We start from the raw sequence: 13495 nt of genomic DNA, 5'->3' as shown, positions 1-13495 counted from the left end.
GTTTTTGTGTGTGTTTTGGTTTTTTGTTTGTTTGTTTGGTTTTTTGTGTTTTTTTGTTGTTGTTGTTGTTTTTTTTTTTTTTTTTTTTGGGGGGGGGGTGTTTTTGTGTTTATGAATGATAATCTCCTAATTTCACATCTCTAACCATGCTATGTTATCATGGGTAAATATATATTTATTATTTTGAGTATCATATTTAAGTTTTGTTATAATTTTTTATTAAGGTGTTGAGATGCAATAAATATTTTATTCATCTCTAAACATGGGAAGTACTTACACCAATTTTACACCTTGTAATTTACACCATGCAGAGGAAAATTTATGTATAACTTACAATTTTAGTACAAACTTATTTCCTTTGTGTTGAAAGGAAAGTTATAATTTTACAAGTGCTTATAAACAATTAATTTAAATTTTGCTTCCTAACGTTAGAGAAGAACATGTACAATCAAATTACATGTCATTTTACAACGATGATTGCAGTTGAGTTTATAAAGTGGCATCGTGTTTTTATTCACGGCAATTGTCGTGAGTTTCCTGGGTCACCCAATGGAGCCGCAGTAGTTTGTTTTGTCGAGATCATAGTAACAGCTGCAGTGGTATTCCATCTTTTTGACTTAATGCGCATGTTCAAGTACACGATTCCATTCAGGAGCCCGCCCAAACTGGAGAAGGCCATGACAGGGAAGACGATTTCCAGAGGGATGTGGTCATCCAGCATAGTCCAGGCCCCGTACACCGCGGCCGCTCCCCACTGGATGATGAACACCAACACAAAGAGGGACATAGTCCTAGCGGCCCGTGTGGGTCTGTCGCTCTTGTTACCTATTGTACCTACAGAATAGACAGGGCTGGATATATTTGTAATGCATTCTATAGCACCCCTGCGAATGTTATTGTCATTTAAATTTTAGACCACGTGGTTTTATTTGACCCTTTCAGTTTCGCAGTGCCTCGTGTTCATAGTCTATTTTAGAGAATCTAGGCAAATATAAATTCTAGAGGTTTATTGATCTTAAACTTTATCTTCATTAATTGGTGGATAAAATGTGTTCTAGAAATAGATGTGACAATACAAAAAATAGTTTTTTCTGCTGTTGCGACAATTAACATGCGTAGTAGAGATCCCACCCTAAGAATTAATTTTCGATCCGCGCCTGACCTAGTAATAACATCAATAGTGAAACAGACTGTACTATTTTATGGCTCGATACACTAAGCTTTTATGCAAAATATTCACCCATTATTTTTTTTAAAAAACGGTATTGCACACCACAAGCATCAAACATGGCTATGATTTTATTAAGCAACCCAATGTCTATATTATCAACCTCTCTACACGTGGTTGAACACGAACGATAACTCTGTTCTGAATATCATCGTTTAATTTAAGAAACCACTAGTTGGTGAAATAAGACATACATCTTAAAAGGTGTTGATGTCTTAACATAAATCAAAGTAGAATATGACTAGTTTTCGTGACTTGTAGATATAGATAAACATTTTAAACGCAGTATCATGCAATTCACTGCAAAGACGAGAGTTGGTCTTGCGGATTTTTACCTTATTTTATTTAGCATGCTACTTTTAAAGCGATTATTTGTAATTAGTTCAAACTCATTTCTGAAACTGTATGAAAAATAATGAAACAATTTGTTCTTTGAATACCTGACAATCTCTTGGTTTCAGCTCTAATTGTAAACCAAGTGAGTAAGTAAAGACTGATGTTGAGGGTCATGACGGCCAATATAGGAATGGTGGAGAGACACAAGAAAGAGAATTTACCAGCCACTCCACAGCTAAAAAAGAGAAATTAAGGCACATCACAATGCACTCAGTATGCTCAAACAAAGATAAATATAATTATACATGTATTTCTTTAAATAAATTACGAAACTGGGTATTATACTTTGCAAGTTATATTTTAAGCTTTGTGAACATAAAACTACTAAAAACTGTTAGTCAAATTAAAACGAATTAATTTTTGATATCATTTTTTGAAAACTAAGTATTTATTATCATTTTATAAAATGTTCTAAATTTAAACATTAAGCACATTTTAAATAGAAAATCTCAATGAGATTAAAATCAGATCTTTGTTACTCTCCGAAATTCTGTGGCTCCAAAATTTTGATGGTCCTTTCTGTGTACTGCTACAATATTCTGATGATTCTGAAAGCCGCTGTAGAAAGATTCTGATAGTCGCTGTAGAAAGATTCTGATAATCGCTGTAGAAAGATTCTAGTCGCTGTAGAAAGATTCTGATAGTCGCTGTACAAAGATTCTGATAGTCGCTGTACAAAGATTCTGATTGTCGCTGTACAAAAGATTCTGATAGTCGCTGTACAAAGATTCTGATAGTCGCTGTACAAAAGATTCTGATAGTCGCTGTACACAGATTCTGATAGTCGCTGTACAAAAGATTCTGATAGTCGCTGTACAAAGATTCTGATAGTCGCTGTACAAAAGATTCTGATAGTCGCTGTACAAAGATTCTGATAGTCGCTGTACAAAAGATTCTGATAGTCGATGTACAAAGATTCTGATTGTCGCTGTACAAAAGATTCTGATTGTCGCTGTACACAGATTCTGATAGTCACTGTACAAAAGATTCTGACAGTCGCTGTACAAAGATTCTGATAGTCGCTGTACACAGATTCTAATAGTCGCTGTACAAAGATTCTGATTGTCGCTGTACAAAAGATTCTGATTGTCGCTGTACAAAAGATTCTGATTGTCGCTGTACAAAAGATTCTGATAGTCGCTGTACAAAGATTCTAATAGTCGCTGTACAAAAGATTCTGATTGTCGCTGTACAAAAGATTCTGATTGTCGCTGTACAAAAGATTCTGATTGTCGCTGTACAAAAGATTCCGATTGTCGCTGTACAAAAGATTCTGATAGTCGCTGTACAAAGATTCTGATTGTCGCTGTACAAAACGACTATCAGAATTTCGGAGCGTAACAAAGATCTGATTCTAATCAGATTGAGAAAATTCCAACCTAGATTTCGTATTGACCACATTATTTATGTTTCAGATGATAAAAACTTACGATATCCCAGTCGGTCCCATATCACCAGCCAGTATAATACCCAGACACTCTATGAACGGAACCCCGTACGTCAACAGGAGAAGCTTCCAGTCATACCTCCCAAGGTTCACTTTCTTACCGAACTTTATCAACACGAAAGCGTTGATTGCAATAAGAGAGGTCAGCAGCATTTGGGCCGAGGCGAACATGAAGATGACGAAGCCGTAGACTTCACAGAGCTCCAGAGGATGGACGTGAGACTGGGTGATGGTTACCTGAATGTGGTCCATCAGGTGAACGACGCTGTAGAACCCATCGCAGAGAGCCATGTAAACCACAAAACGTTCGCATTTTGTCCAAGAACTGTAAAACGAACGCACCTTTTTAGACCGGAAAGAGACAGCGAGAATAGCGATGACTGAGATTAAGCTGCATACCAGGCACGTGATCGCTAGGTAGTGGATGCGGTAGAAATTCGCCGTCCCCAAGCCCACTACAGGAATCATATAATGGAGGAGGCCCGTGTTTTTGGTGTTGTTCATTTTTGCTGTATAAACTAAGACGGAAGGAGCAGATGTTAGAGTGTCATAAAAATCGCCATCTATTATTATCAATAATCTGTAATCACTAAATTAAACATGAACCCTACTCAACTACGGCATTCAATAATATTTAATTAAAGTAATATATTTTAAAACTTAACTAATCCGGAAATATTTTAAGCAAACTCGACCTGCTGCCATCATGTGTACATAGGATTCCCTTGCTTTTGTAATTCAAATGAATCACAAAACATTTATCCATTGTAAACTATAACGCCTTACTTTTTATTTAGCTTTGGATTAAGTTATCAAATGTATTAATAATGTATTTCTAACTAAAGTGGGAAAATGATTAAAAATAATGTAATGATTCTCCCCAAATAGAGCAGAAATCGCTTATAGCATTATAATTTATCGCGTTTATGTTTTTCCCTTGCTTTGATTTCCGGTCCAGCGTTATGTATAGTAAATAACTGAGTATGTTCCTTGACTATATGAGATTCGGTCAGCTTTCCTCTCATTGACTCATATCTGTCATTATTATGATAAAACTAAGACAGAAAATGTTAAGAAAATTAACATAGAAACACGCATCAAAGACAATGATTGTAAAAATGAAAAACAAAAGAAAGATGTCGCACCGCAATAAGAATATCAAACTTTAACAGGAGCATAGGCGTCGGAACCGGGGGGGCTAGGGGGGGGCTTAGCCCCCCCCACTTTTTTTTGCAAAGTTATACCTAACCATTAGAAACATAGCATGATAGAGGGTTCAGCCCCCCCACTTTTTCTCGCAGGAAAGATTATTGTTCCTAAATTTACCTTGAAAGATTGAGAAGTTAATTTCAGAAGCATACTAGACCCCCCCCCCCCCCCCCCCCCCCACGGATTAGGAATTTCATGATTTTGGAAAAAAGAAAACTTGGGTAAGAAATTTTTTGGAAGTATAGGTATACTCCCCCCCCCCCTCCCCCCACGGATTAGGATTTCCATGATTTTGGGAATTACTTTTTTCTCAATATTTCCGTGGATTAGTCTAGCCCCCCCACTTTCAATTTGCTTCCGACGCCTATGAGGAGTGAGTAATTTAGAACAGCTTAGCTTTCTCAAAAATTTTATGCAGATATATTCTATGCAAGCATATAACATAACTTAAAATAATCTTCAATATGGAACAAGTTATTCTTAAATCCGTCATCATATTGATAAATTTAAACACCCCACTTAAAAGAAATCTATTGATTTGCTTGAATATATTCAATTGCTGATTGGTACTACATTTCATTTTTTTCACATTTCGCTGTAAAATGTATGGACATTTGAAAGTAACCGCGCCAAAACACAAAACACGAGTTTCCTAATACATTTGCATTAGTATTAAAGTAACATCAATGATAAATCTGTCCGCCTTTGGTCGCGTTTGAATTTTGTACAATTTAAATATTTTTTCATAATCTACGTATACTCATATCAACTAGATTGAAGTGTTTTACGCTTTTTATTTACCACTTTTAATTAACTGCCCCAAATAAAGCAGGTTTTTTAATATGCAAAACTTTTCCAGTTCAGTTTATATGAGTATAAAATGAGTAGATATTGAATTCATTCCTTATAATTTAATTTTTTGCTATTAATTTGTGGGAAAGCCGGTCATTTGACCTTTAAATCACTTTAAATTGTATAAAAAAAAAAGAAGAAGGTCACACGTAAAGTCAGGAGGATTAACGTTTTGACGTTAGTCTTATCGTAGGCAACATTATTTATACCATATAAAAAATTCTTTTCAGACAATCAGGAAGCAGGTTGCAATCAAAATTATATTGTATCGAATTAGAAAAGCCTTATTGGTATCGAAAATCGAGTAGATAATAATTTTCAATTATTGGTCCTGACAACACTGCGACTGCAGTGATATACTAGAACTTCTTAAGAATACAACTTAAGGATACAACATAGATAACTGACCTCTTTGATTAGTTATTATTGATAAATCAAAATAATATTATACGACACACAACGATTCAATATTGTGCTCCATTAAACCTCCATATGATATAATATACAAGGTCAAGTCGTTTTAACTATGAAATACACATACATACAAAAACACAACTAAATCAATGATAAACATTTTACAATGTGCAATAACAATCAAAGTACATATTATACATCTCACATTGGCAGCATCGGTGTTCAACTTCAAACACTGAATAAAATATTTGGATTATCACGGGTACAGTTCAGACTCACATTTATCTATTCTAGTAGTCAAAAGTTTATGAAAAATATTCCAGTCTGTATACAAAAAACCCCAAATAGATTTAATTTACTTCAGTAGCTTCGGTGTTTGATACACAGACGACAGTCGGCTTGGGTGCAGATTTACGAAATTTGTTTCTGCGCATTATTAAGAAGACAATTCCATTCAAAATCCCTCCGATGTTTGAAAATGAAGTGACAAGCAGAAAAATTGCAAAAGGAACTGTTTTGGCGGCCATCATCCAGATCCCATACAACGCGGCCGCCCACCATTGGATGAAAAACACCAATACAAACAAAGACATTGTTTTAGCAGCCTGTGTAGATTTTCTATCAGAGTTCGCCTTTTCTCCGATAGAACCTGTAGGAAGAAAAATGTGAAAATATTAAGCGCATTAAAATAAAAAATGTAAATATGCCGAAAACGTCTTACCTTCCAGTCTTTTTGTTTCGGCCCGTATCTTGGACCAAGTGAGAGTGTAGATGACGGAGTTCAGGGTGATGACGATTAACACCGGAACTGTCGTCAGAAAGAGCGTCGGAATTCTTCCCGTTACCCCGCAGCTGCCAAAAATTGTGAAATATAACAAATTAAACAATTTCAAATACTTAAAACATTTGATTTGAATTATCAATACCCATGTTTCAAAGTACATGTATATAAATTTTATTTAAGAAATACATGCCGTAATATAACTGCAAATTGCCAAAACATTGGATGTTGCTTTGAGATAACATTTAAAATATTTCCTAGGCCTTACCAGTCCTCAACAAAGAACCCTTATTCTGTGCTTCACCAGCTGATGATCTCAAGTCTTGCTTCTCAGCATTAGTTATAATACTAGTGTTATATTGAACCAGTGTACATTACAAACAGCAAACCTTATTAATCATTATTTAGGCAGATGTTTACACACGATGTTAATGTTTGTATGTTTTTCTCTCTTTATATTACTAGTATATAACTTACATATACAATTCTTGTACAACGAAGAATTCCTAATAGTAGTTTATGACTGTATAAACATGCCGTACAAATGTCTATTATTTCTTTACTTTTATAATGAAAGAGTTTAAAAAAGAAAAGAAACGACAATGTTCTTACGATGCTCCCGTCGGTCCAATTTTATCCACGACAGTAACGATGAGGCACTCCACAAAGGGAAATCCAAATGTTAGCAATAGCAGCTTCCAATCATACTTGCCGAGGTCTAAGTTTTTACTAAATTTCATCAACACAAACGCATTGATAGCAATCAGTGACACAAGCAACATCTGAGCAGAAATTAACATGAACACTATAAAACCATAGTATTCACATAATTCTATCGGATGAACATGGTCTTTGACAACCGCCATGTGAAAATGATCCATAAAGTGTACCATGTTAAACAAACCGTCATAAAAAGCCAGATATACCACAAAGCGCTCGCATTTGGACCACGATTTAAAGAAAGTTTTCGCAGATTTTGTTCGAAAGGATACAAAAATCACAGCAATCGCTGAAAACAAGCTTATTAGAATACACGTTATTGCCAGAGAATGAATAACGTAAAACGCAGGGGTACCCAGACCCGCAACAGGGATATCATATCGAGAATCTACCACCGAGGTACTGGCGTTGGAGAACATTGTTTGATGAAAACGTTAAGATCACACTTCGAAAATTATTTGTGTGCATCCGAAAGACATCAATTTATAGACGCCGAATGAACTGGAAAAGTTTGACATCGGCGTCTTTTAAACACCTTTCACATCAGTTGATGACGCTGTAGAAAGGGGTCAATGAAGGTATATCGATTCCTGTCAATTACAATCTCGTTCGCTTATTAAAATTACCATCATTATTCAATTTTTTCTTGGAAAAAATATAGGTGCAAAAAAGCAGTTACGATAGTAGATATTATCGCAATCAATGTACTTTGGGTTGAATAATCTAAAATCCTCTTTAAGTTTTTGCATCTTTGAAAGCTTCAAATCGATTGGCATTTATTTCATAGGACTCATACAGTCAAGATGATAGAGTGTCATCGTTAATGTAACAGAGAATTATTTATTTGCTCTTTACCTGATTCAATTTTTACTGCTTATAATTCGATTCTATCTCTTTTGGCAAACAATGGAGTGCAGGGTAATATTGGATCTTTTATTAAACGCGAGAATTTAATATCAGCAAGAATAGGGTCTTTTAAAAATCTTGCAAGTATTATTTTTTTGTTAACGCTTTTGAGTGATATAAATTCATATCAACAGTTTGGCGCTCGCGATTTTAAATTCTGCAATTTGAAGACGGAGTCGTAGAATTAAAAGCCTGCGTAAAATGAGAATCAACAGTAGCAAATCTTAACTTCGAACAACTAAGTTCTCGGGCATGATATTAAAACTTTAAACATTCATGATTAAAAAAATACACCGTTAGTCGAAGGAAATTTATTTAAAAAACACTTTTTTAAACCCAGGTTATGGATGCTATGTAGGTTTGATCATGTTATGTGTAATAGAAGTCAGAAGATGTTTCGGCATCCCAAAGTGTCGATTGAGATGAAATCTTATCCACGTAGATTTAATTGATCAATTGTTATGGACTCTGTAATTGTTCAATATAAAATGCCACAATGATATGATCGAGACAGTTGTGCCACCAATAATGTTTATTCGCCTCTCTTTCTATTTCGCACATTGCATGTGTATGCTGTACAACTCTTGTTGTGTCCCCGACTTCCCCACCCCAGGGGTAATAGTCAAAATATTGTATACAGAGTAATTTTCGCCCTGTGTAGTTTTTGCTCTTCTACAAAACGCAAACAGTTTTGCCCTGTCTTGAATTCGCCCAGACACAGCTGGGTTTAAAGAGAGATAATTTGAGACATTGGAATTCACCATATTTTAAATTCGCCCGCTAACAATTGCAATGAGGGCGAAGGGGGCAAAAAAAAAGAACGGAGGGAAATATTTCCTTGTATACAGTATTACGTTATTAAAGAGGCTCGTTCCTCTATTTTTGGGTTGTCATTTTGGGTCACCACCCGTCTGAAAAATTTGCATCATATATTAGTTCTACTCGTATAGTAATATTTTACGACGCCAATAAACTATATTGAATAAAATCAATTAAAGAAAATTATATGTTTACAGAGTTAATTAAGGGACCATATATTTTGGCAGAATGTTTTCAAAAAAGAAAAAGAACATTTTTCTTTACTCAACAATAGTTATAGAGAACTGTAACTTAAGCGTCCTAATTTTCAGTGCAGACCAATTTCTTTAGATAGTTTGTACATTGCGATAACTTCTTGTTGCTCCGAAAAACATATTTGAACAATTTTTTAATATTTCTATTACAAAGAACAATGCCTTTTTAATCACCTTGAACAGCTGTAGAGTTGCGCAGCTACAGACACATTTTGAAGATTTAAAACTCTGAAAAAATATGAAGGGGGTTCATTGGTGTCCTCTTCAGAATAATTTGCTACGAAAAAGTTTAATCTTGCACATTATTGTAGTAACTTTGCCTCAAGATAGGGTACCTTATTTTTATCAGATATACTGAGAACTCCTGTGTCTGTGGAGGCACACTGACGTTGTATTTTGATCGAAAAAATATAAATGTCAATATTCAAAACAATCTGTGTTGAATGTTACAGAAATCTCTATACCAGTTCCAAAGTTGTTTTTTATTTCTTATTCTTAAATTCTTTTTAAAAGTAGGGAAGGGGTCCAAAAATTATTTGTCTTACATTAAAAAAAATCATATATTTGCAATAAGAATATAACTTCAATGTACCTTCAAGGCACAAACAAAAATATTTCGTGCGAATTGATGGTCTTTGAGGCCCATTTTAAGAATAGGGTATCCCTTTTGAGACAAAGTTACAACTTAAATAAGCAAGCTTTGACCCTTTTCTTAACAAATGGTTCTAGAGTTTACACGAATGACCTCCTTTCATATCTTTTTCAGATTCCTAAGTCTTGAATTTAAGTCTGTAGCTGCGCAGTTCCAAATGTTCTGTTCTTGTATGCATTATTTGCATACAAACCAACACAGTCATGTAGAATCTCACATTTGTTGCTTTTTCATCTTTTGGCAACAGTTTTGGGCAGAAACAAGCCAACTCAAAAAATGTTTTTATTTTCATTATCTGTACATAATGGCCACAGACCCCCTTCAACGTCAATGTATATGGGGTTTATTCATAAACAGACACACCAAATGCAACTCATACATTTAGTATTTAATGACTGGCTGTGGCACAGCCGCCAGATTTTGAATGACATGCATAATTGTTATGAATTATTTGTATTTCTTTGTGTATCTATTAGTAATTAATATGGGTTGTTTCGATTGTAAAGTAGCTCATTGCCAATGACTTGATATAACTTCTTGAAATAAAGAAGTTGAACAATACTAGTATAAAGCAAACTTATCTATGAAACATGTAAGAGATGGACAAATACACTGTTTCTGAAATTATGCCGCCGTTATAATCAGTGTGCCATCGATATTTTTGAAAATTAAACTCCTGTAATAAACTTTTTATTTTTGCCTCAAAAAAAAAATATAACACTCCATTTCCAAGGTCGGCCAGAATGTTATATAGTAGATAGTAAGTAGGATATATAATAGTTCCCACTTCCCGGTAAAAAAAACCGAATTGAAAACCGAGGTACAAACCTGCAGCTATGCGTTTAAGAGAATGGTTGAGTAAAGTAAAGAAATGAAATCACTTGTACAGTGTCCGAAATTTTTTGTAGACAAAATTCAACTGTGTATTTTGGAGGTAGCATTACGACAGCACTACGACATGCCAATCCGAATTTCACGCAGAGCTAAACTCCCTCTCACAACGCTTCACTTGAACAGAAAAAGAAGGGTAACTCTAACAAAAAATGCATATTTACAGTTTATTTGAAATTCATAAACAATGTTTCACATACTAGTACATCAGAAGACATTGCAGGTTTCACTATAATATAAAGGTTTAAAATTGTGCAAGTTTAGATACAGGTTATAAATTCAAAATGAACTTTCTAGAAAATTACTGTGACATCTTTTAGATAAACAATTTATTTACAATTGAGTTGCAAAAAAACACAGGGACATCCAGCAAGGCAAGAGAAAAAGGCTAACATCGAAGTTACACATCAAGCCTGGTCTTACCCCAGTGGAATAACACACTTTTTGGAAATATGGTATTATAATAAAATGCCTTTTTTTGCGTTATAATGCCTTTATTCGCGTTCAATTACGCCTTTTGAAAAGGCGTTTTGTTGGCCTCTTTCGCGTTATTAAGGCTTTTATGTTATTTTTCAATTACAAAATTGATATTCTTAAGCTTATTACATACATAACTTTCCAAAATTTTAAATGTTAGAAACAAAACAGTTCAAAACTGGCATAATGCTTGCTCTCAAGCATAAAAATAAGCACCAATTTTGCTTTAACGTTTGCTTCTTTGGACACTCTAACCGATTATCGTGATTGTAATGTTTAGTTCTTTTTGCGATGAGTGTTATAAAAAAGGTTTCACATTCAGATTTAACTGTCTTTGTAGATCTATTCCTAAATATCATCGTTCTGTTTTTGTAACATACATGTATCATATTAAGCCCTGGTTTTCTGTTCTTGTTCACACACGCACAAATTTTAAAGCTTTCAAAAGGTTATTGATTGGTTATAAAAATCAAATATTAAATAAAAAGGAATTTAATTCAGTAGCTTATTTTATTTTTCAGTTGTCCGAACGAACAGGTCTCATGCCGGAACGCTATACTTGCTGGATTTATAATTTGAAATGTGATTCTATTATGAAATGACACTTTTTGTTGTGCTATAAAACTAATTATTTAAAATAAATGAAAGAAAATTGATGAGACTTTTTAGCACAACGATTGCTCTTTTTCATGTGAAAAAAAATTTCTGCTTGTTTTTATTTTTAGAATTTTTTGTTGTGGAAAAAGGACACGTTTATCGTTTGTTTAGATCCAATGTGTATTATTAAATAAGCGTAGGGGTGAAGATAGATCAATGTACTGTGTAGATGTTTGGACCATGTAGAGAAAGATTTATTGAAAAAGAAGAGATTGTCAAGATATTTTTATTTTGAAATATTTTAGAATGCGATGACTAGCGTTTAGACTAAATTTTGGATATGTGATAAAACAAACAACGTGCCAGCGCGCCGGTAGAATGATTATATTTTTGATCACTTTATGATTGAAAGATAAAAATTAAAATAACATGCATTTGAACCATGTTTTTGTGAAAGCAAAAAGATACACCTTAAACTGTCCTTCACACCCCCCCCCCCCCCAATTAAAATAGAAATAAAATAAATTGAATAGTGGCGACTCTATGCATACTGATTGTTTGAATTTAATAAATTGTAATCAATAATTAGATTTGTGTTATAATAATGTTTTTTTTTTAATTTCAAATTTTTGGGTTAATCTATATTAGTTCTATTGATAATGAAGTGATGTCTTAATATTATTGTTTAATAATGTGTTGGTAGCTGTATGTATAAAACAAAAAGTAAAATGTCTTCGTAATACATGTACCGTGTGATACCTCGTTATTGCTTGTCTGTTGTTATACCGGGTATAGACCTATCTCTCGGTAGCTGCCATAATGTAGCCCTTTCCCGATTATTTGTCCTCTCCAGTAAACATCAGATATAAAAAAAAATCTGAGAGGCCTACATTATCGTAGGCAATTCTTGGGTTGATCCCTATGCATTATTTAATTGAACAATCAAATATTCTGGTAAACGGTATGTGGAAAGAACACAAAGGTAAACAAGAAGTGTGTTTTGAGACATATTATGGGGCCCAACCTACATGGTTCTGTGACGCCAATGGGATAATGTAAGTAAAATGAATTAACTTAAATCTCTCCAATGCTGTTACTGGATTTTTCTTCTCTTCCTTGTATGCATTCTTGTACACGCGTTCCTTTCAGACTTGATACATGTAAGGAAGGGATTCCGAATGAGTGTTTAGTTCACTTCAGCTCAATGTTTGTTTGAAACATCTACTGTGGAATCATTAGATTTCGTGGTGGCTCAATTTTCGTGGAATTCGTGGATCCACGAATTAACATCCTCCACGAATTAATAAATTATGGTAATAAAGTCATATTTCCTTTGTAGGTTTAACAGAATACACTAAATTACGTCCCCACAAACTTGTAAAATTTAAGCAATCCATGAAAATTGGCCCCCCAAAAATTTAATGATTTCACAGTATGTCCGTATGATGAAGTTTCACACTTATGTCACCAAAATAACTACATTTCATGTCATCCCTGCTCAAAGCACTTATTTTGATTTTGAATAACATAACCTTCTTTCAAATGGAAGGTTATGTCCTTTGCAAGGAGAGAAATAAAGGAAACAGATATGATAAAATCGTTTTAAAATCTTTTGACCAACAAAATAAAATGACAACGCTGTCAACTTTAAAATTTAAAACCTTCCTAATACTAGAATATGGTGGATTCAAGACTGTTCAAACCTTTAGCACACACAAAAATGAAATCAGAAATTAAGAAAAAGAAAAGGATCATAATGTAGATAAAAATTTTACAAAAAAAGTTTCGGAAATATTTATTTGATATCTAAAAAGCCAATGAAACATTTCTCTGTCTAGAGAGTGGAGAAGCA

The 13495-nt window shown here is 34.0% G+C and overlaps 1 protein-coding gene and 1 long non-coding RNA gene across 2 annotated transcripts; both read right to left on the bottom strand.

The window, feature by feature from the left end:
• Window positions 1-104: 104 nt before the first annotated feature.
• On the bottom strand, window positions 105-3595 carry LOC105347044 (uncharacterized). The gene is made up of 3 exons (XM_011455925.4): window positions 3055-3595; window positions 1669-1799; window positions 105-834 (listed from the first exon to the last, which is right to left on the bottom strand). The coding sequence occupies exons 1-3, from the start codon at window positions 3573-3575 to the stop codon at window positions 515-517; spliced, it is 972 nt and encodes a 323-aa protein (XP_011454227.3). The 5' UTR covers window positions 3576-3595; the 3' UTR covers window positions 105-514.
• A 2003-nt stretch (window positions 3596-5598) lies between these two features.
• On the bottom strand, window positions 5599-7523 carry LOC117689361 (uncharacterized). Its single transcript, XR_010714678.1, has 3 exons — window positions 6940-7523; window positions 6268-6398; window positions 5599-6195 (listed from the first exon to the last, which is right to left on the bottom strand). It is a non-coding gene; the product is annotated as an uncharacterized lncRNA (long non-coding RNA).
• Between the last annotated feature and the right edge of the window lie 5972 nt (window positions 7524-13495).

Source organism: Magallana gigas, chromosome 6, assembly GCF_963853765.1.
Source record: "Magallana gigas chromosome 6, xbMagGiga1.1, whole genome shotgun sequence".
NCBI lineage: Eukaryota > Metazoa > Mollusca > Bivalvia > Ostreida > Ostreidae > Magallana > Magallana gigas.
The sequence above is the reverse complement of the archived record's forward strand: the minus strand, read 5'-3'. Positions and strand labels throughout refer to the sequence as shown.